This window comes from Macaca nemestrina, chromosome 10, assembly GCF_043159975.1.
Source record: "Macaca nemestrina isolate mMacNem1 chromosome 10, mMacNem.hap1, whole genome shotgun sequence".
Classification (NCBI taxonomy): domain Eukaryota; kingdom Metazoa; phylum Chordata; class Mammalia; order Primates; family Cercopithecidae; genus Macaca; species Macaca nemestrina.
In genome coordinates, this window is record NC_092134.1 from 128,111,159 (window position 1) to 128,131,269 (window position 20,111).

Sequence of the window (20,111 nt, forward strand, 5' to 3'; positions counted from 1 at the left end):
AGGAAGGTAAAAAAAAACTCATTACTCCCAGGCAACATGACTGTCTATGTAGAAAGCAGCAAAAAATACACACACACACACACACACACACACACACACACACACACACACAAACCTACTAAAATAAATGTCAGTTTCTTAAGGTCACAGGATACAAGGTCATACAAAAATTAATTGTGTATATATATTATCAATGAACAATTAGAAATTGAAATTTAAGAAATAAATTTATAGTAACATCAAAAACATGATATTCTTAGGGATAAATTTTATAAAATATCTGACTCAATATTGTTAAGGTATCTTATTTTTCTTAAATTTTTATAGATTCAATAAAAATACAGTCAAACTCCCAGTAGGATTTTTTTTTGTAGAAATTAACAGCTGATTCTAAAATTTACATGGCAAAACAAAAAAAGCCAAAACAATTTTGGAATTAAAAAATTGCAGGACATACACTGCCTGTCTATAAGACTAAAAAGCACAGTAATCAAGGCAGTGTGGTAATGGCATAAAAGAATCCACAAGTAGATTTTTGACAAACGTGTCAAGGTGGTGGAGGAAGGGCAGTCTTTTCAGAAAATGATGCTGAAACAATTGTACATCCATATGCAAAACACACATACACCCATAAATGAACCTCGACTCATACCTTGTACCATGTAAAGTGATTAATAAACTGAAAATGTATCATAGAACTGTAATTATACAACTCTGACATTAAAAAACTTTTAGAGGAAAACAGGAGAAAATCTTTGTATCCTTTGTTTAGGCAAAGACTTCCTAGATATACAAAATGCATGAGCCATAAAAGAAAAAATTAATACGCTGGACTTCATAAAAAACAAAAACTTCTGTTTTTGAAAGGCACTGTTAAGAAAATGATAAGCCACAAAATGGGAGAAAATATTTATAAAATACATATTTTATATAAAGAACATATCTAGAATATGTGAAGAACTCGCGTAACTCAATAGCAAGAAAACTCAAAAAGTGGACAGAAGATGTGAACAAGCACTACTAAAGAAGAGATAAGATGGTAAATAAACATTGAAAAAAATTTTCACGTCATTAGTTGGCAGGAAATTCAACTCAGAACTACAATGAGCTGAACACCAAATAAAATGAATGAAATTTAACAGAAAGAAAGAAGGACCACAGGCAGGTAAGAAGGAAGAAAAGAACATTCACAAGACTTTGGAAAGAATAGGTTGGTAGGAATGGTAAGAATGTGGAGAAACTGCGGGTGGGAATGCAAAATGGGATAGTCACTTTGGAAAATTTGACGATTGAATATAAATGTTAAAATACTCTAACCAAGAACTCGGCAATCCCAGTGTCAGGTACCTACTTAAGAAAAGTGAAAACATATATCCACACTACAGACCATACATGGACATTATAGCAGCTTTATTCATGATCACCAAAAGTGGAAACACCCTTAATGTCCATCAACAGTGAATCAATAAACATATTTTGATATATCTATACAAAGGAATATTACTCAGCAATGAAAAGGATGAAGTTCGGATACACACAACAATATTGAGGAATTTTAAAAGTTGTTATGTCGGGTGAAGGAAGTCAGACACAAAAGGTTGTATACAATATTATGCCATTTATAGGATGTCTGGGAGAAGCAAAATTATAGAAATCAGATCAGTGATTGTCATGCACAGGAGAGGGCTAAGGGATTGATTATAAAGGAACATGGAAATTTTGGGGTGATGGAAATATTTTATATCTTGGTTATGGTGGTGGTTATATACTGTATATGGTTGTCAAAAACCTATAGAACTATAAACCTGAAAGTGTGAATTTTAATGTCTGCAAATTGTACCTCAGTAAACTGGATCTTAAAAGATTTTCATAAATTAAAATTTACATTTATGTATACTGATGTATACATAAATGAATAATGTCTTTGTCACGCCCATTTAGTAATAACAGGCTTCCACATTTGCATAGTATCTTTCAACTTTTAAACTGCTTTCATACCCATTTTCTCGTGTAAGTCTCACAACGCTGTGAAACAGGCATTGTTGCTTATATTTTAGAGATGAGCCACTTCCCCGAGGTTCAGAGAGGCTAAGTGATGTGCCTAAGGTCACATAGTAAATCTTACTCAAATCCAGGGATTTTCCACTATTTCTCAGTGTCTCTTTAAAAAATAGATCATATTTGCCAATTTAGAAAAAAAAGTTTTTTATTTGTTTGTTATGGCTTACTTGACTTCTCTTTCCTCCTCTTGATTGGCTGGGAATTCCTGCTTTGGTGCCTTCCATTTATCCTCTGGTCCAGACAAATTCCAGAGAGTTTCCTAGCACTTCACTAGTCCTCTGTCAGAGTTCCATGTTGCCCAAAGGACAGATCTCTCAGGAAAGCTCTCTTGATAAACCCAGAATCTCCTACCTCTCAAGAGCATGCTAGGCCAGGAACTGTGTCCCTTCCTCTTGGCAAATAAGACACATACTATGTTTGTATCTTATGTCTCTAGTTTATCTCTGCATTATTTCTTCATCTATCTCTGGGAGATTTGTGTAAGAAAGACTCATATTGACTCTGGGGTGAGGAGACAGATGGCAGTTTAGAGAGTTGGTGTAGGAATGAATATGTGCACAGGATGATAGAAGAATGAGCGAATTTTAAGGTGTGGATGATTAATGAGATGCAGAGGTAAAGGCTTAGTGACTCTCTCATTAAACTCTGCAGAGCTCAGACTGAATCAGGTATGTTCCTGTCAAGCCACATCACTATCTCTCTATGTAGATTCTTAAGGGAAGAGGAGAATAGGAGAAAAGATGTCAGGTTTTAGAGGAAGGAAAGTGTAGTATGGCAAGCAGGAGAAAATGATTCTGATGGAGATATTTTGATGTAGAATGAGAGGCGAAGCCAGAGAAAAGATGGTTGTTGGAAAACATTAGGATATTGCATTAGGTGATGAAGAAAGAATTTGGTGCTAAAGTAGAGAAAGCAGCAGGTTTGACTTAAGCCTGAATATATATTAAACAAAGGAAAACGACAAGGGCATGTGAAGAGTTTATGAAAACGTTTCAGATGTGTTAACCTTGCAGTGAGGCCAGGCAACTAGGCAGATGGATAGAAGTGTGAAACCAGGCCTTTCTTCTAGTTAAGGAAGAGGAAGTTTTGAGTCATTGACTCCGGTGGAGAGAGGGGATTGGGGGGTCATGGTTATATCCTGGTCTAGGAATGAAACCTGCTGAAGAGACAGGATGAAGAACAAGAGAGAATGGCCCAGGCAAGGTAAGAGAGTAGAGGAAGAGGTGCCGAAGGAGACTGCCGGGTGCAAGGGGACCAAGGAAATGTGGAGAGATTAAGTGTTGAGGTGGATGGTGAATGGGGGAAGAAACAGATGACAAATCTTGTAAAGGATAGCCAGGGAAAATTAGAACAGCAGAAAAAAAGAGGCAAGTGGAGTTGTTCGTGAACATATTTTAAGAATAGAGAAGACGGATTTAAGACACAAGGTGAGGAACAGAACAGAGAGGATGGAGTAGGAGAGGCAAAATGAATAGAACTAAAGTTCTTTCTTTTTTATACATATTCTCATGTGCGCACATGTGCATGCGCGCGCACACACACACACACACACACACACACACACAACCTTATACTCCTTCGTCAGCCAAAGCAAGACAAGAGAGAATTTGAGAACTGAAACAAAGCTGCTTCCAGATGAGAGGTCTCAAAGAGGCTGTGGAACAACCTTTGCATGGCATGAGAGTAAACACAGTAAACAGGAAGGCAAGAGATGAAGGAGAAGACTTGGGCTAGAGATGAGGGAAGAGAAGCCTCTGTACACAGGGCAGTTGCAGGCAGTAGCCCAGGGTCATTGTACTTAGGTTCATGTGAGCAGAGGGAAGTTTTCGTGTAGAGAAGAAAACTGTTTCCAAGAATATTATTTCAACTGAAAACACTTCAGTGAATGTTATTTTGTAAGCGCTTTAGTTTCCTAATCATGATAAAACTGGGGTCTTCACTTCTCAACAGTGGCAGCTTATTTGCCATTATTGGGAGGCAGGGAAGGAATTTCCATGCTGTAATAAGCCAGCCTAGTTGATTTCCCAAACAGCTCTTGGAGGCAGCTGCGGTTTCAGTCATATTGGAAGCTGAGGATAAACTGGATTTAGCGATGGGAGATCTGTTCCTCTTCCTCCCGATCTTCCACTGTTTTTGGTTGCATCTCTAGCGTTAAGTCCAAGTGCCAGCTGAGCATCCCCCAATTCCTCGACTTGCCTTTTCAGCTTTTCTCCAAACTCTCCTTCTGTGGGCTCTTGCTCCTGGCCAGGCCATGCTGTTCTTATTCCCCAATATGTTTTGTGTCTCACTTGTTTTCTGACTTAAGGCAGCCTCATTTTTTGTACTTTGGCTCCTTTCCTCAGATACCCTCAGTGCTCTTTAGTCCAGCTCAAAAGCTGCTTCCTAATAAAGGCGTCTCCAGGACCCAAGGCCGGGGCAGACCCTCTGCCTTTGTCTTTATACTGCCTTAGCCCTCTCTACGGTCCTGACAGTCCTGTGTTGGGGAGTGTGTGTGCTTTTCTGTGCAGGGGTGTCAGGTCCTTGTGGCTGAATTCTGACTCCTTAACACACTTTACAGTGACTCACAGATGGGCACACAATAAGGACATATTGGTTCATTGGACTTTCGAGGACAGAGGGATAGAAGCTGGTATATGAATTTGTAAGTCAAGTTTTCAGCCTTCCATGTTTAATTTAAGGTGGGAGAGTTGCAGGCATCCTGATTGTACTCCCTTTATCTGATTTTGGAGAATTCTGCCCATGGATTCTGGCCTGGCCTGCAGCTGTGTCTAGCAAGTCAGGAAGGCGCTCCATTTGGTCTCAGTGGGGCATGGACAAGGAGGCATTGACTATACCATCCTGTCCCCCTTGCCATTCCTATGGCGATGGTGGACATGGTCATTCAGGCCTGATATATGTGCTGTTCCAGCAGGGGATCAAGAGGCTGGATTCAGAGAGAGCAGCTACTTGCTTTTGAAAACAGTATAAAATGTGAAGGGTGACCAAATTGCAAGTATATTATTACTATTACAGGAAAAGATTCACAAATAGTTCTCATTTTTTTTTTTACTATTTCTAATTTCTTTTCTGCATATTAAGAAAAACCACAAAGTTAACTGTCATGTATTTCTTTGAAATATCACCTTTTTGTTTTCTTGTGTTGTTATACAGTCATGTGCCCTATAATGACAGTGGTTGTGTAAGATTATAATACTGTATTGTTACTGCACATCTTCTATGTTAGATGTATTTAGATGCAAAAATCCTTACCACTGTGTTACAATTGCCTACAGTATCCAGTACAGTAACATGCTGTACAGATTTGTAGCCCAGGAGTAACAGGCTCTCCCATATGGCCTATGTGTGCAAAGCTGTACCATTGAGGTTTGTGTAAATACACTCCATAGTGTTTGCACCATGATGAATTCGCCTAATGATGCATTTCTTAGGACACAGCTCTGTCATTAAGCCACACATAATTGTATTTCCTTATACTTTGGTTTCTAATTTGTATAGTCAGTAAAAATTGATTCTAAAACTCAAATTTTTTCATGAATCAGATTCCAACCAAATCGAAGAGAAGAATAAAAACTTAGGGCTTCATTAACCAGTTGTTACTTCAGCAAAGTCCCATTTAATGACCACATTTTCCCTGAGTGAAAATGCGCTGCCTTTCTCTGAATTTTATTTTGTAGTCGTTCTAATAATTGCTTGCTGTATTTTTCTGACTCCCAGTGCTTTCACGTTTCTCATTCTCAAAATGCTGACTCGCGACAGTTGTTCTGTTGAAATTGTCTTCAGGTGTTTATCTGTTCTTTGCTGAGAACCAGGCACCTGGAGACCATTACTGCTTATAATGCTGCTCACCAGGGCCTGAGGATAAGCGGGGAGCAGCATCAGAAGAGGCCATACTCGACTTGGTGGTGGAGGTGGTGGTGGTAGAATTCAGGTCTTGCTTTCGCCACTTTGAATCAAAGAAAGCCTCCTAGGTATTATTGTGGCACTCAGGAGGAATCTGCATCATTTATAATCAGAGCAGAACACAGAAGCCACACTCAATTTGTTTAATTTGAAGACAGTTTGGTAAAAGGGCTATTTACCAAGGTGTGGACAGAAACCACAAGAAATGGTCTGACATCCTGGAGCTAGTAGCAGCTGGGTGTAGCTACCACCACCTGTGGCCCCGAAGGAGGAAGGTAGGAGTAACTTCTGGAGCCTGGAAATAGGCTGTACAGAGCGAGCCATGGGGAGAGGGTTGCTTAGCAGAAGCTGTGACCTTCAGTCAGGTGATACAACCAGCCCACAGTGAGTGGCAGAAAGGGAAGTGGGTCGGGGGAGTCGATAGCCCTGTCTTAGTCTTGTTTCCACTCATCTCCTGCTTGTGTGGTCTATTGGTGAAACCCACCTGGAAACCAGACGACCGGGAAGTTTACCATACAGTCCAAACAAGTCTGCTTCCCAGGGTCTTAGCTCATAGCAGAGAGTCGATTTTTTTTTTTTTATTTTGAGACAGTGTCTTGCTCTGTCACCTAGGCTGGAGTACAGTGGTGCGATCTCAGCTCATTGGAACCTCTGCCTCCCCAGTTCAAGCAATTCTCCTGCTTCAGCCTCCCAAGTAGGTGGGACTACAGGTGCGTGCCACCATGCCCGGCTAATTTTTTGTATTTTCAGTAGAGACACGGTTTCACCATGTTAGCCAGGATGGTCTCAATCTCCTGACCTCAAGTGATCCGCCTGCCTCCGCCTCCCAAAGTGCTGGGATTATGGGTGTGAGCCACAGTGCCTGGCCTGAGAGTAGATCTTAAGTGGTGAATGGGAGACCAGAATTCACAGAATTTTAAAGCTGGAAGAGACTTCAAGAACCAGTCCATTTCTCTTATTTCACAGATCAGGAAATAGAGCCACAGGCATGTTAGTGGCAGAATTGTAACAGGGCCTAACAATTTCCTCAGTCTGTGTGCCTCCTACCCCACTATTCTACTCATCCTGTAATTTGGGAGAAAGGAGAGAGAGGAGGAAGGGCAAGAACAACTGAAGAGTAAAGCTTCAACTTATAATAAATGCTTCAAATAGGTGCTCAGTTACACAGGTAACGTCAGAGGGATTTTAACGAGTTCACAATTCGGTTATGCTTAGTCGTGTGGCTAACAACTGTGTTTATTGGTGGGAATAATGGTGGAAATTTGTATTAGGAAATATGTGATGCACCTATAGTTGGCTGGATAACCAGCCAGCTGAAATAATGCAGCTTTTGTTCCCTATTGACACTGGCCTAGCTACAGGGCTGTCTTTGAGGTGTGGTCTCAAAAGCTTGTTTTAAACCTTGGCTCTGAGATGAAGTCTGAGTCATACTTGGGTGCCATGTTCCATCAGCAGAACCATCCTATAGCTCAGAGACCAAGGGAAACGGGGCTAATTTAAGCTCACACACATGCAAGTCTCGTATAAACAATGATTTACACATACAAATATACATCCAGATACATAGGCAATTACCAACTAACAACATTGACCTAGAAATGATCCCTATATATCAAGAAGTTGGAAATGGTATTGGTGTTTATTGTATTGCCTTTTTATTATGATAACCCTTGGGAAATGGAAGACCTAGAACAGTGCCTTTGTTTATGATCAGTGGAGTTAGAGAATGAGTGGAGTTGGAGAGTTGCTGCTCATTATTGATCTGGTTCATTCATTAATGTCATTAACAAATGTTCGTTGTGCACCTACCATATGCCACATGCTTTGCCAAGTGCTGGAGATAGATAAATAAGACACAGTTCCTGCCTCATTTCATTAGGGTTTACAAGAAAAGCCTTGTTACTAGCAAAAGCAGTGAGTGTGGGTTCTGCCTTTCCTGTACTTCCATACTCCTTTCCAATACTCTTTGTGATTGAAGATATTGATTCCAAATCTGAAGTTTGATTATTCTGATGTCAGTAATATGACAGTTGAAGCTGTCATATTACTTTGTATAAAATTTGGTGGCTATTTGGTGGCTGGTAGGAGGGAGGGAATGAAGAAGTAGGTGCTGGCTCTCCCTGGGATTAGAATTTATTTTAAGTATTGTTTACATTAGCCATGAGATTGTCACTTACAGACTTTTTAAAACAACCTATTTCTAAGGTCAGTAGAAATTGTGCTAAAGCCAGGGAAGGAGGTGGGAAGGAAGGAGCTCTTTGACTCCTTTCTAAGTAATTGGAGTCAATAGAAGCTCCTTATCTGCCTCTGAACAGAATATATTCACATTCAATGAATAAATATCAGGTAACCGCATTGTGCTAGATGCTTTCAAGTAAATTGTTTAATATTCACAACAACTCTGTAAGGTGAGGATAATAATTCCTATTTTATAAAGAAGAAAATGAGGTCTAGGTAATTTAAGTTACTCTCTTCCTTCCCCCCAAGATAAGTGTCAAAGCCAGGTTTCAATTCTAGCTCTTTGGACTTCAGGTCCTTGCTTTCTTCACAAGATCATAAGGATCTTCTAAATGATATTTTATTGCTTTTGTAATTTCAATCTGCCGTTTTCACTACTATTTCCTACTCATCTGTTCGTCCTTAGCTCGTTACTCTCCTGATCTCTCAGCACTGGGCATGCTCTGTCACAGCCTTCTCACATGATACCGTAATTTCCTGTTTATTTGTTTGTCTTGACCACTAGCCTAATGGCTGCTTGGAGATAGGATCCCATTCCCATTCTGTGTTGGATCCTGTCTCCTAGCACATTCCCTGGCATGTGGAAAATGTTCAACAAACTTTTGTCGAATGAATCGGTCTTCACAGTGATTCTGCGAAGGCAGTAGTTATCTCACACTTTGCAGAGTTAGAGAGGTAAAGATCACACAGCAAATTAAGAATAAATGTTAAAAGTGAGTCCATTAACTCTAAAGCTTTGCTCTCTCCATTACAAAACAACATGATTATTATTGCAGAAGAGGCTTTATTGAGGGATGCAATGGCTTGGAATATGTCTAGGCTATAGAGAAGATTGTTTTGGGGGTTGGGGCTTGGAAGTAGCCTTCTTCAATACCTATATTTTATTTTTTACTTTTGTTTTTTTTTTTTTTGAGACAGAGTCTCACTCTGTCACCAGACTGGAGTGCAGTGGTGCCATCTTGGCTCACTGCAACCTCCGCCTCCTGGGTTCAGGTGATTCTCCTGCCTTAGCCTCCCAACTAGCTGGGACTACAGGTTCTCACCACTGCGCCCGGCTAATTTTTGTATTTTTAGTAGAGATGGGGTTTCACCATGTTGGCCAGGATGGTCTCGATCTCTTTACCTCGTGATCCACCCACCTCAGCCTCCCAAAGTGCTGGGATTACTAAAGTACTGTAAGCCACAGTGCCCGTCCATTTTATTTTATTTTATTTTTTTATTTTATTTTATTCAACTTTTATTTTAAGTTCTGGGGTATATGTGCAGGATGTGCAGGTTTGTTACATAGGTAAACTTATAAATGGGAGCTGAACGATGAGAACACATGGATACATGGGGGGAGGAATACACACTGGGGCTTGTGGGTGGGGAGGGGGTGGGGGAGGGAGAGCATCAGGAAGAATAGCTAATGGATGCTGGGCTTAATACCAAGGTGATGGGTTGATGTGTGCAGCAAACCCCTATGGCAGATGTTTACCTATGTAACTCCTACATTTTAAATCTCCTCTAGTGCAGGCTGTTTATCTGCAGCTCAGAACACCACTGTTTTCTGGGTAGATGCCTATAGGTTTGGTGGTCTGTCCCCTATTCCCTGCTCTCTGTAGTCCTTCCAGTATCTTCCTTTGACTCCTTCCCAGCTGAGATTTTCCTGCTGCCCTGCTCCTGTGCTTCTCCTTTTATCATCTGCTTATTTTCACTGCCCGTCCCCCTCTTAATAGACAGCGACAAGCCAATAATTTTTATTAACACTTGAAAATGCTATTTTGCTGTTAAACCAATACACACAATTGCCCTAATCTGCTGCCAAATGGTAATAATCGGAATCAGGTTTCAAAAGGTTTGGATTTCAGCAGGGCTGCCCACGCTGTCCTTGGAGGCCTATAAATTAATTATAATTAAGAACTGTGTGCAGATATTAGGAGAGGAACTTTGAGCAATTTTGATGTCTGCTCTTGCAGAATATTAAGGAAAAAAGAAAAACCTGTGAGTGTTTGCTGCTGGTGAGAGTACTGATAATCATCTACGTTTGTATTACAAATTTCTATTAAAATGCACACATGTAAAGTGATTTATAATCCTTTATTAGTTATCTGTACAAACCTCATATCAAGAATCTGGGTGACAGTAGATGTGATACTTCTGCTTTGTGCCTACAGCAGGGAAGAACAGCTCAGATAGAAAAACCTGGCTTGAGCCACTGGAAGTGTTGTAAGGACAAGAAGGAGCCCAGGCGACAGGTCTGGTTGAACTAAGAATGAGAAGGCTCTTACTCAGGAGAGGTTCTAGGAAAGATTTGGCAGAAATACTGCTGCCAGGAGATCCAGTATCACCTTTGCTTTTGGCAGTGTTGGGGCCATCTTCTCCTAGGGGTCTACAGGAGCTGGGGGTCTTAGGATGGGCATCCTTACATGCATTATATAAGAGGACTTGATGGTTCATCTGCTGGCTCAAAGATTTGGATAATCAGAGCCTGTACCTTTTCCCCCTCTCCCATCTGTCCTGTTCTTCTGTCATCAAATATTTTCCCAGAAACAGCTTTAATGAAGGCTTTGATTTTCTGTTTCCATTATTAGTGTGGCTGTGATATGTTGAAATCAATTTGGGGTTAATTCCCTGGAGGACTATATTTTGGTGAGTAAATACCCCAACTCCAGGACCAAGGAGGCCTGTTTATTGTCATGTGGGTCACTCAGTGACAAATGAATTGGACGTGTATCTAGCATGTCCAGGGAGATATTTCTTTCTCCACTGGTTCCACAGGGGCACAGTCTCAGCCCCTTGCCTCCATGCCCCAGACTCTCAGGATTTCTTACTTTGCTCCTTTCTGAAGAAAGAACAGGGCAAGGGAGCTCAAAACCTTGAAAAGAGTAATGGATGATGGGAAGAGTGTGAGAGGGAAGAAAATAACAGAACACAGAAGTGTAGGTTCCAAGTCAATTGAAATCAAAGATTGGTGCCTTTTATGTGTTATTTCTACAGATTTGGATGATATTTAGTAGTTTAGCAGACACTAAGTGCATTTAGAGGATTGAAATTGGATTTTCAAATGCCCTGAATATATAGATGCCATTTGACAAAAATAGATATTGGTCTTGTACTTATTAGTGATACTGAAAAGTGGATGTCATCTGTGATACTCCCATTTCCTACCTCAGATGGTTGATGAATGCATGTATTGCCTAAGCTAAGCATTCTGACTCAAGATCATTTCTTTTGTTCAACATTTGCCCTGCTTCTCTAGATTTAAATTTAGAAGGTGTAACTTAAAACTTTAATTGACTTGGAACTTAAAATTCTTAAAAATATATTAATTAAAAATTATTTTGGATCTGTTCTGCAGAATTGAGTCAACCATACTTCTCAGTTCATAGCACACTTTCATTATAGGTTCAGATAAGGACACTGTGTTCAATAGTTCTTTTTGTACCTTTATCTTTTCTTATATATTTTAGAATAAATTTATAACATTTCTTTTAAAATCTTACTATTATTTTGATAAGAATTGGCTTGAAATTGTAGAAAATAGAACTTAAAATACTATGATATCACATTCATGAATGTGGTATATGGTTACATTGTTTGGGTCTTCTTTCAAATCTTTTAATAAAGTTTTCAAATTTTTGCTGTAGAGGTCTTGTTAAGACTTCTGCTAATTCCTAAATAGATTGCAGTTTTTGGATGTACCCACTAGGTAAAGGCTGATGATCTCTTGATTTCCTATTATCAAAGAGTTATTTTTTTATGTGTTTGTTTTAAACACAATTTAACATTTCTATCATATATAAGTGTTTCCCTTAGTCAAGTGTGTTATCTGCATTTTTTTGAGATATTCGTGTAAATATCTCATTTAGTTCTCTAATGTGAATTATTTTGATATATATTCTGAAGTTAAGCCATTCTTGCATTTCAGGTATAAACCACAATTGATCATGGTGACTATGATTACTATTTTAAAAATATACTGTGTTTTAGTTAGCTTTTTTTTTTTTTTTTTCCTCTCAGTCGGAGCCTTGCTCTGTTGCCAGGCTGGAGTGCAGTGGCGTGATCTCGGCTAACTGCAAGCTCCAACTCTCTTGTTGAAGGGATTCTCCTGCCTCAGCCTCCTGAGTAGCTGGGATTAGAGGCATGTGCCACCACGCCCAGCTAATTTTTTGTATTTTTAGTGTTTTTAGTGATCTGCCCACTTCGGCCTCCCAAAGTGCTGGGATTACAGGTGTGAGCCACTGTGCCTGACCACTAATTTTTAAGGTTTGGTTTTTTTTTTCCCCCCTTTATGTCCATAAGTAGAAGGGATTTACAATAATCTTTTCTTATAATTATCTGAATCTAGAATCAAGCTTTCCTTCTTTTTCTTTTTGTTCCACTTTTATGAGAAAGGCTTGTTTCTTCCTTAAAAGTTTGATATACTTAATCTATAAAGCCATCTGTACCACTTTTGCTTCTTTTTATTTTGGCAGAGGTGGGGTGGGATGGTGGGATAATTGGGTGGGGAGTGGAGGACTAGGGTAGGGAGTAGTTTTGATGAATTAGGGGTGTAGGCTTTAATAACAATTTTTAAATTTCTAAAACTTAATTCAAATGTTCTACATTCTTTTAAGTCCCTTTCCCTACTTGTCATTTTTATTACATATTACACATTAAATGGAAAAGTAACTAGTTTTTATAATATTCATTATTTCAAAATTTCTATTATATATGTTATTATTTTCTCTTTCATTTGCATTTTCTCTATTCTTGATTCATCTTGTCAGGACTTGATGTCTTTTAAAAGATCAGTTTTGTTTTTTGTGTTTCTTTTTTTTTTTTTTTTTTTTTTGAGACAGAGTCTCGCTCTGTCGCCCAGACTGGAGTGCAGTGGCGCGATCTCGGCTCACTGCAAGCTCCGCCTCCCGGGTTCACGCCATTCTCCTGCCTCAGCCTCCGGAGTAGCTGGGACTACAGGCGCCCGCCACCACGCCCGGCTAATTTCTTTTTTTGTATTTTTAGTAGAGACGGGGTTTCACCGTCTTGTGCTTCATTCGTTTTCTTGTTTATTAGGGTTGACTGTTAAGTTTTTAATGCAATAAGTGAAAACAATTATAATTAATCACATTTGATTTTCTTGGTTTATTATAGATGTATTTAAAGGTGTACTTTTCTCTCTAAACTGCTTTAATTGTCCTCTAGAAATTCTGACATTTAGTATTTTCATTGTTATTCTCTTCAAAGGAATTTTAGTTTCCCTTAAAATTTCCTTTTTAATTTTATAGTTATTTAATTACAAGTTTTTTTTAAAAAGATTTTGGATATGTAGTATTTTTGGTACCTTTAAAAATGTGCTTTTAGGCTGGGCACAGTGGCTCACGCCTGTAATCCCAGCACTTTGGGAGGCCGAGGCTGGCGGATCCTGAAGTCAGCAGATTGAAACCATCCTGGCTAACACGGCGAAACCCCGTCTCTACTAAAAATACAAAAAATTAGCCAGGTGTGGTGGTGGGTGCCTGTGGTCCCAGCTACTTGGGAGGCTGAGGTAGGAGAATGGCGTGAACCTGGGAGGCAGAGCTTGCAGTGAACCGAGATAGCATCACTGCACTCCAGCCTGGGTGACACAGCAAGACTCTGACTCAAAAAAAAAAAAAAAAAAAAAAGTACTTTTAATGTAATCACATTATGGAAAAATGACAATTGATTTCATATTGATTTTTTAAAATCTATTGATGTATTTTTGTAGATTTAATATTTTTCATGTATGTACTTAAAAAGAACATCTATTCTCTATTCTATATGCATTTCTAGGTATCCGAACTAGTTCAAACTTGTAACTCATGCTTTAAAAAAATCTTTTATGTCTTAGTTAATAAGATCTTTTGTCAGTTGGATTTGTCTGTTTCTTCCCATGTAAATTTTAGTTGTTGCCTTATACATGAATATGTGTTCATAATGATTGCATCTTCCTGGTACCTATATGTGATATCACTTAATGTCCCTTTTGATGTTTTTGCCTTTGAATTTTATTTTGTCTTGATATTAAAATTTCGATAGATACTACCACTTTGGCCTCCAAAAAGGTTATACTCCTGTTCCATTATATGAGAATTCTTGTTTCCCCACTCTCTAATGTGACACATTTTAAGCCTATGTCTCCTAACTTTCTGTCTTTATTGGTAGCTTGGGAAACTGGACCTGATACATAGTTCTGGCATTTTAATATTAACTTCACTCACTGCCTGTCATATTCCAGTCATAATCTCCTTAATTGAATCACTCTAAATAATGTCCTGACTGCATTAAAGGATGGTGCTTGGAATATTTTTGACTTAATTATTAAGTCACATTTTATATCCTTCCAGTTGGGATTGCCCCAGGACTCAGTTTTCTAAGGACAGGGTTGGCCTGGCTTCCCACCCAGATGTGTCTTCCCTTAGAGCCTGCTCTGAGCAAAGTGTAGACTGTTTCCTGCTATAGTTACCCTGTACCAGTTACCGGCATGAAGATAAGCTCCTGTGGCCTTTTGTTTACTGTGGATCTCGGGATCACTTAGCCTAAGCTTCAAGGATGCAAAGAGCCAAATGAGTGAACAGTCAACTCTCTAATCTTGCTGCTTTGTTGCTAGTCCTGCTGGTGCACCCTGGTTTCTGAATTCATGGCATGATTTGGATATGCTGAGCTCCACTGATTCCCAATACTGGCCCTGGCTGGAGTGACTCTTGAATTAATCTACATGACTAGTAAGCTGTCAGTGGAGGTCGCTGCTACCCCGAGGCCATTGTGTGACATCATCTTCAGGGATTATATCGCTCAGGGAACTAATATCTTTTGCCCCATGTGAGTTTCCTCTTAACATTCCTTTCAGCCTCTGTCTGCCATTCTTTCACCCTCACCTCCCACACACTCACTTTGTGCTATCATAAATAGCTAGGCTCCTTGAACAGCTTCTATAGAAGCTTAAACGTAATATCCTTTGCATCTGTAGAGTATTTTAGATTCTTCAAAGCACTTCCATATACATATTTTCATTTGATCTTCACAAAAATCTTCCAGGTATGTAGGTTAGGTATATTATCCTGGTTTCACCGATGATAGCATGGAGATGGTAATTAGGTGACTCGCCCATCCTCAGGCACTGTGTTAACGCAGAACTGGTATTAAAACACCAGTTGGTTTTGGTTGGTGATTTCTTTCATTCATTCATTCATTCATTCACTCAACACTCATATTATACTGAGAGGCCCTGGAAGGGAATGAGGAAGGGCTTTGGATCCAGACAAACTTGGGTTTGAAAATTGATGCCATCCCTTATTAGCTGTGTAATCTTGGTCATGTACTTAACTCTCAGTTTTCTCATTTGTGATAAAGGGAAAGTATGATTTCCAATGTTTTTGTGAGTATCTAATAATGCATGAAAATTACCTGGCAATAGTAATATCTGGCACACAGCAGGTTGAACTATTATAGGTCAAAAATGGTCAAATATTAACAATTTTATATGGTTCAACCTAATGGTAGAAACTCAATATTGGCCACCATTCATTGAGTCCTTCCTTATTGCATATAGGCACTGTTAGAGTTCAAGAATATGAATAAAGTGAGGCAACATTTTCTTTATGGGTCTGTGTCTGTGTCTTGTGCTAGACCATGGTCCTGAAGGATAGAATCTGTATCTGTTGCATCCTCACCACTAAAAAAAAAAAAAGAAAAAAGAAAAAAAAGTTCACTAGGTTATAAGTGCTCAATAAATGCTTACTGAACTGAAAAAGTCCCTACTCACAAGGAGGTTATCAACTAGTTAAAGTAGGTGGACACATCATCATATATTGATAATAAAAGCTTATGCATATTTAGATAAATACATGCAGGCTATGGTGAGAGCTCAAAGGAAGCAATGCTCAATTCTACAGGGGGAGCAAGACTTCCTAGAGCAGGTGCATCAAGACTTACCATGGTCTCTGTGAGGAAGGGAGCAAAGCCACTCTGCTTATCTTAACTACGTGCTTTCTCTCAACGAATCCCCTTTTAATGTTTGAAATTGAGTCTGTATTCAAAGTAGCCTCTTTTTTTGTCTCACAGACCCTCTGTTACTGTTATCTCCCATAATGTATTGCTTTGTAAAGTGCTTCGCTGTATCCTGAGTATAAATGAGATGCTCTGTAAAACCAGACGCTATTCTTTGGGTGTCACAACTAGCCATTGCATAGCCGAAGATAATATATTGTGTGAGACAAAATAGAAGAACACAAGAGATATTTTAGAGAGCAAATAAAACATCAAAGTGGGAGAGTGGAGTACATTAAAGTTAATAAACTGTCATGGCAGAGTGGGCCACTTTTAAATGTGAAGGAAACTAATTTAGTGACTTGTAACTAGGATTAGAATACCACTGGAATGAAGTTAGCCTATAGTTTTGCCAAATGGTAAATCTTTTGGCTTTCCTTGAGAACCAGTCATTGGAATTGAACTCTGTGTGTGTGTGTGTGTGTGTGTGTGTGTGTGTGTGTATGTAGTTTGTGCACAGCTCTTTGTGGTGCTAAACCCCTTCTGCTTCCTCTGAATATCAGTCCTACTCAATTGTCTCTCTAGTGTTGCTTTCCTTTAAGTTCTGGGAGGAGGAATTCAGGCCATGGTTCCCCTGCTAAATTGGATACAGTCCATCAGCAAAGGTTTCCAGGGCTTGTGGAGTCATTCTCTGTTTTCACAGAGACACTGAGATCAGAAAACTTTCAGCAGTAAACTTTGCTCAGGCATGAACCACTGAGCTACTCATCTTATTTGCGAGAGAAAGACAAGGCAATCAATACAGGCCTCCTTCTTGGCAGTGTTGAAGGATGACTACACCAGTAAAAGTTCCAAAATGTTTTATGCCAAGAACTGGATTGGATGTTGTGCTTCTTCACCCACAAAATGTCCCCAGCATCTTGCTCCCGAATCATTAACGCCCTTTGCAGTCAAGACTGACTGCTCAGCCCGAACACTTCCTTATCTTTCTTTCTTCAATACCTTCATGATTTTTAAAATTAGCTAATCTCTCAACATTTTTAGATTTTTAATCTCTTACCATTGTTTTTTTTTTTTTGAAACAAGCAGGAGATCTGAAGCAGCATTTTTATCCTTGATTGCATGCTGTCTCTCTCTTTGTAGAAGAATGCGAATCTGGTTTTGGTTCTGGGTGCAGTTTGTAGAATATTGCCTTGGAGTATTAAAATGCTGTGTTTATGTATTGGCATGCTGGTGTTATAATGCCGTTAACCTTGGATAATTACATAACTGTGTTGAGCTTCTGTTTTTCTACTTGATAAATGGGAATAAAATGTCTAATTTATAGGGTGTCCATGAAGATCAGAGAGATTATATATGACAAAATGCCTAACACAGTGTGCAGCATAAAAAGATGTACAATAAATGATTTTTAAATTTTTTTAAATTTTTTATGGATTCGGGCAGTACCTGCATGCTTTTGTTACATGGATATATTGTATAGTGGTGAAATCTGGGCTTTTTAGTGTAGCTGTCACCCGAATAGTGAACATTGATTATTTAAAATAAAGCAACATAAGCAGAACTAGTTATATTAAGAGGAGCTCTTGGAGAATGATGAGAAGCTTAGAGAGAGATGGCCAAGGCTTATATTCTATAGAGCGTTATGTCCTTAGTCTGCTGCATAGAGTAAGATTTGGGTTATATGTGGAAGTAAAAAAGAAGGAGTTCTTTGTAGGTAAAAGGTGGTAAATTATATGAAATTATATGAATTATATGAAAATACGGCATCAATCATTTTAGAGAAGTCATGGCTATAGGATGGCAGCAGAAAAAAAGGAACATTTTTCAAATGTGGCTGCTAATGGTATTTAAGTTTCTGTATTTTGGTGCATAAATAGATCGGAGTAATATGTGTTCCTTATGATAATTGGTTATATGAGAGGCAGTTCCATGTAGTGTAATGGAACACATATTGGAATACAAAAGTCAGAAGATCTGGGTTCAGGTTTGTTTCACTTAATTGATTGGTACATGGTCTTAGAACACTTATCTTCTTTGAGCCTTGGTGTCAACATTTATAAAATGGGGATGATAATGTTTTTCTTATTTTATTCCCTACTGGGTCATTGTAAGGATCAACTGAGGCAATGTTTTAAAAATACTAGTCATGTATCAGTTGTTCTTGTAATTTAATATTAAGAGCCAGATACTAACAAGGTTACTAAAGAATTTTCTGGCTGTCGTCCTCATTGAGGCAAACATAAGTTGAAGGCAGCAAGAATGCAGGGCTTGTGTACCTATAGCCCCCCCACATCCAGTTTATCCAGCCCATGTTCTGTTGCTCACCTCTGCTGAGTATGTTTTTATGCTCACTTTGCCTGGCCTTGCCGTCCCTGAGCCCAAGAACAGTACTAGGGTGGGCTGTAACAGGAGGGCCAGGAGACTTGTGTATGCATACCTGCATGGCTACCTGGACCACTCACAATCTCTTTTCCTCTTTTGTCTGTCTGTAGCTGCCAATGACTATAGCAATAGCACCTTTTATTGCCTTGCTTAGGGATTTCTGAGGTTTTTGAAAGTTTCATTTTCTCTCATTCTGCAGAGGAAAGACCAGAGATAAGACAGTAGGCTGGAAGATGGAGTTGGGTTTGGTGCTCAATGAAAAGAGATAAGGTCCTTGAATTGCAGTAGCTAGCCTCTTCTAAGACAGGTTACATGGTGTGGGTCCTATTTTAACTCCCTCTCTCTTTGTGTTTGCAGGGAGTCGACGAGTTGAAGATGAAGCCCAGAGCGGAGTGCTGTTCTCCCAAGTTCTGGTTGGTGTTGGCTGTCCTGGCCGTGTCAGGCAGCAGAGCTCGTTCTCAGAAGAGCCCCCCCAGCATTGGCATTGCTGTCATCCTCGTGGGCACTTCCGACGAGGTGGCCATCAAGGATGCCCACGAGAAAGATGATTTCCACCATCTCTCCGTGGTGCCTCGGGTGGAACTGGTAGCCATGAATGAGACCGACCCAAAGAGCATCATCACCCGCATCTGTGATCTCATGTCTGACCGGAAGATCCAGGGGGTGGTGTTTGCTGATGACACAGACCAGGAAGCCATCGCCCAGATCCTCGATTTCATTTCTGCACAGACTCTCACCCCTATCCTGGGCATCCACGGGGGCTCCTCTATGATAATGGCAGATAAGGTAAAACGGGGCTGCAACAAGAGGGGCCTGGGGGTTTGTACTGAGGACTAAACCATGCATTTGTTTTCCTGTAAAACTTGGTTGTTAATGATGGAAGGTAACCAGATTACATTGAGAGCGTGGATAGGCCAGCAATTAATCCTTTTTTTGTTTTTTTTGAGACAAAGTTTTGCTCTTGTTGCCCAGGCTAGAGTGCAATGATGCGATCTTGGCTCACTGCAACCTCCGCCTCCCAGGTTCAAGTGATTCTCCTGCCTCAGCCTCCCTAGTAGCTGGGATTACAGGCGCCTGCCACCAAGCCCAGCTAATTTTTGTATTTTTAGTAGAGACGGGGTTTCAGCGTGTGATCCACCTGCCTCAGCCTCCCAAAGCGCTGGGATTGCAGGCGTGAGCCACTGTGCCCAGCAATCTTTTAAAGATGAAAGTGAGGGAAAGGTGCTGGCATCTAGAAACTCCTATAGTTTTGAAAATTTTTTTGTGTCCACTTTTTTATAAATGGACTCACTGAAATGACTAAGGGATGTTGATGCTTGTGGCTCTGGGATACATTTTCTTCAAATAGGTATATGAAAGGCATACTCTTGTTATTCCTTGGCAATACATGTTCTCACCCATACGGTTTTCAAGACTATAAAAGGAAAAATCCCTCAAGGCAGGTGATTTCTCTCCTTGAAGATACAAATGTCATAGGGAAATAATTCTTGCCAAGGTATTAACACTCATCACACACATCGATCTGTATATCCAAATAGATTTTAATCCATGGAACC

At 39.7% G+C, this 20,111-nt stretch overlaps 1 protein-coding gene across 4 annotated transcripts in view; it reads left to right on the plus strand.

The window, feature by feature from the left end:
* The window catches only part of LOC105481967 (glutamate ionotropic receptor NMDA type subunit 2B), a 442,762-nt gene that overhangs the window by 97,413 nt on the left and 325,238 nt on the right, over positions 1-20,111 (plus strand). For 2 of the 4 annotated variants that reach the window (XM_011741769.3, XM_071072182.1), the window contains exon 4: positions 18,913-19,341. In XM_011741769.3, coding sequence (XP_011740071.2) covers positions 18,931-19,341 — 411 coding nt within the window. In that variant the 5' untranslated portion in view covers positions 18,913-18,930. Of the gene's footprint in view, positions 1-6,374; positions 6,672-6,990; positions 7,130-18,912; positions 19,342-20,111 lie in introns of those variants that run through there. The other 2 variants (XM_071072181.1, XM_011741782.3) reach the window with 2 other exon arrangements.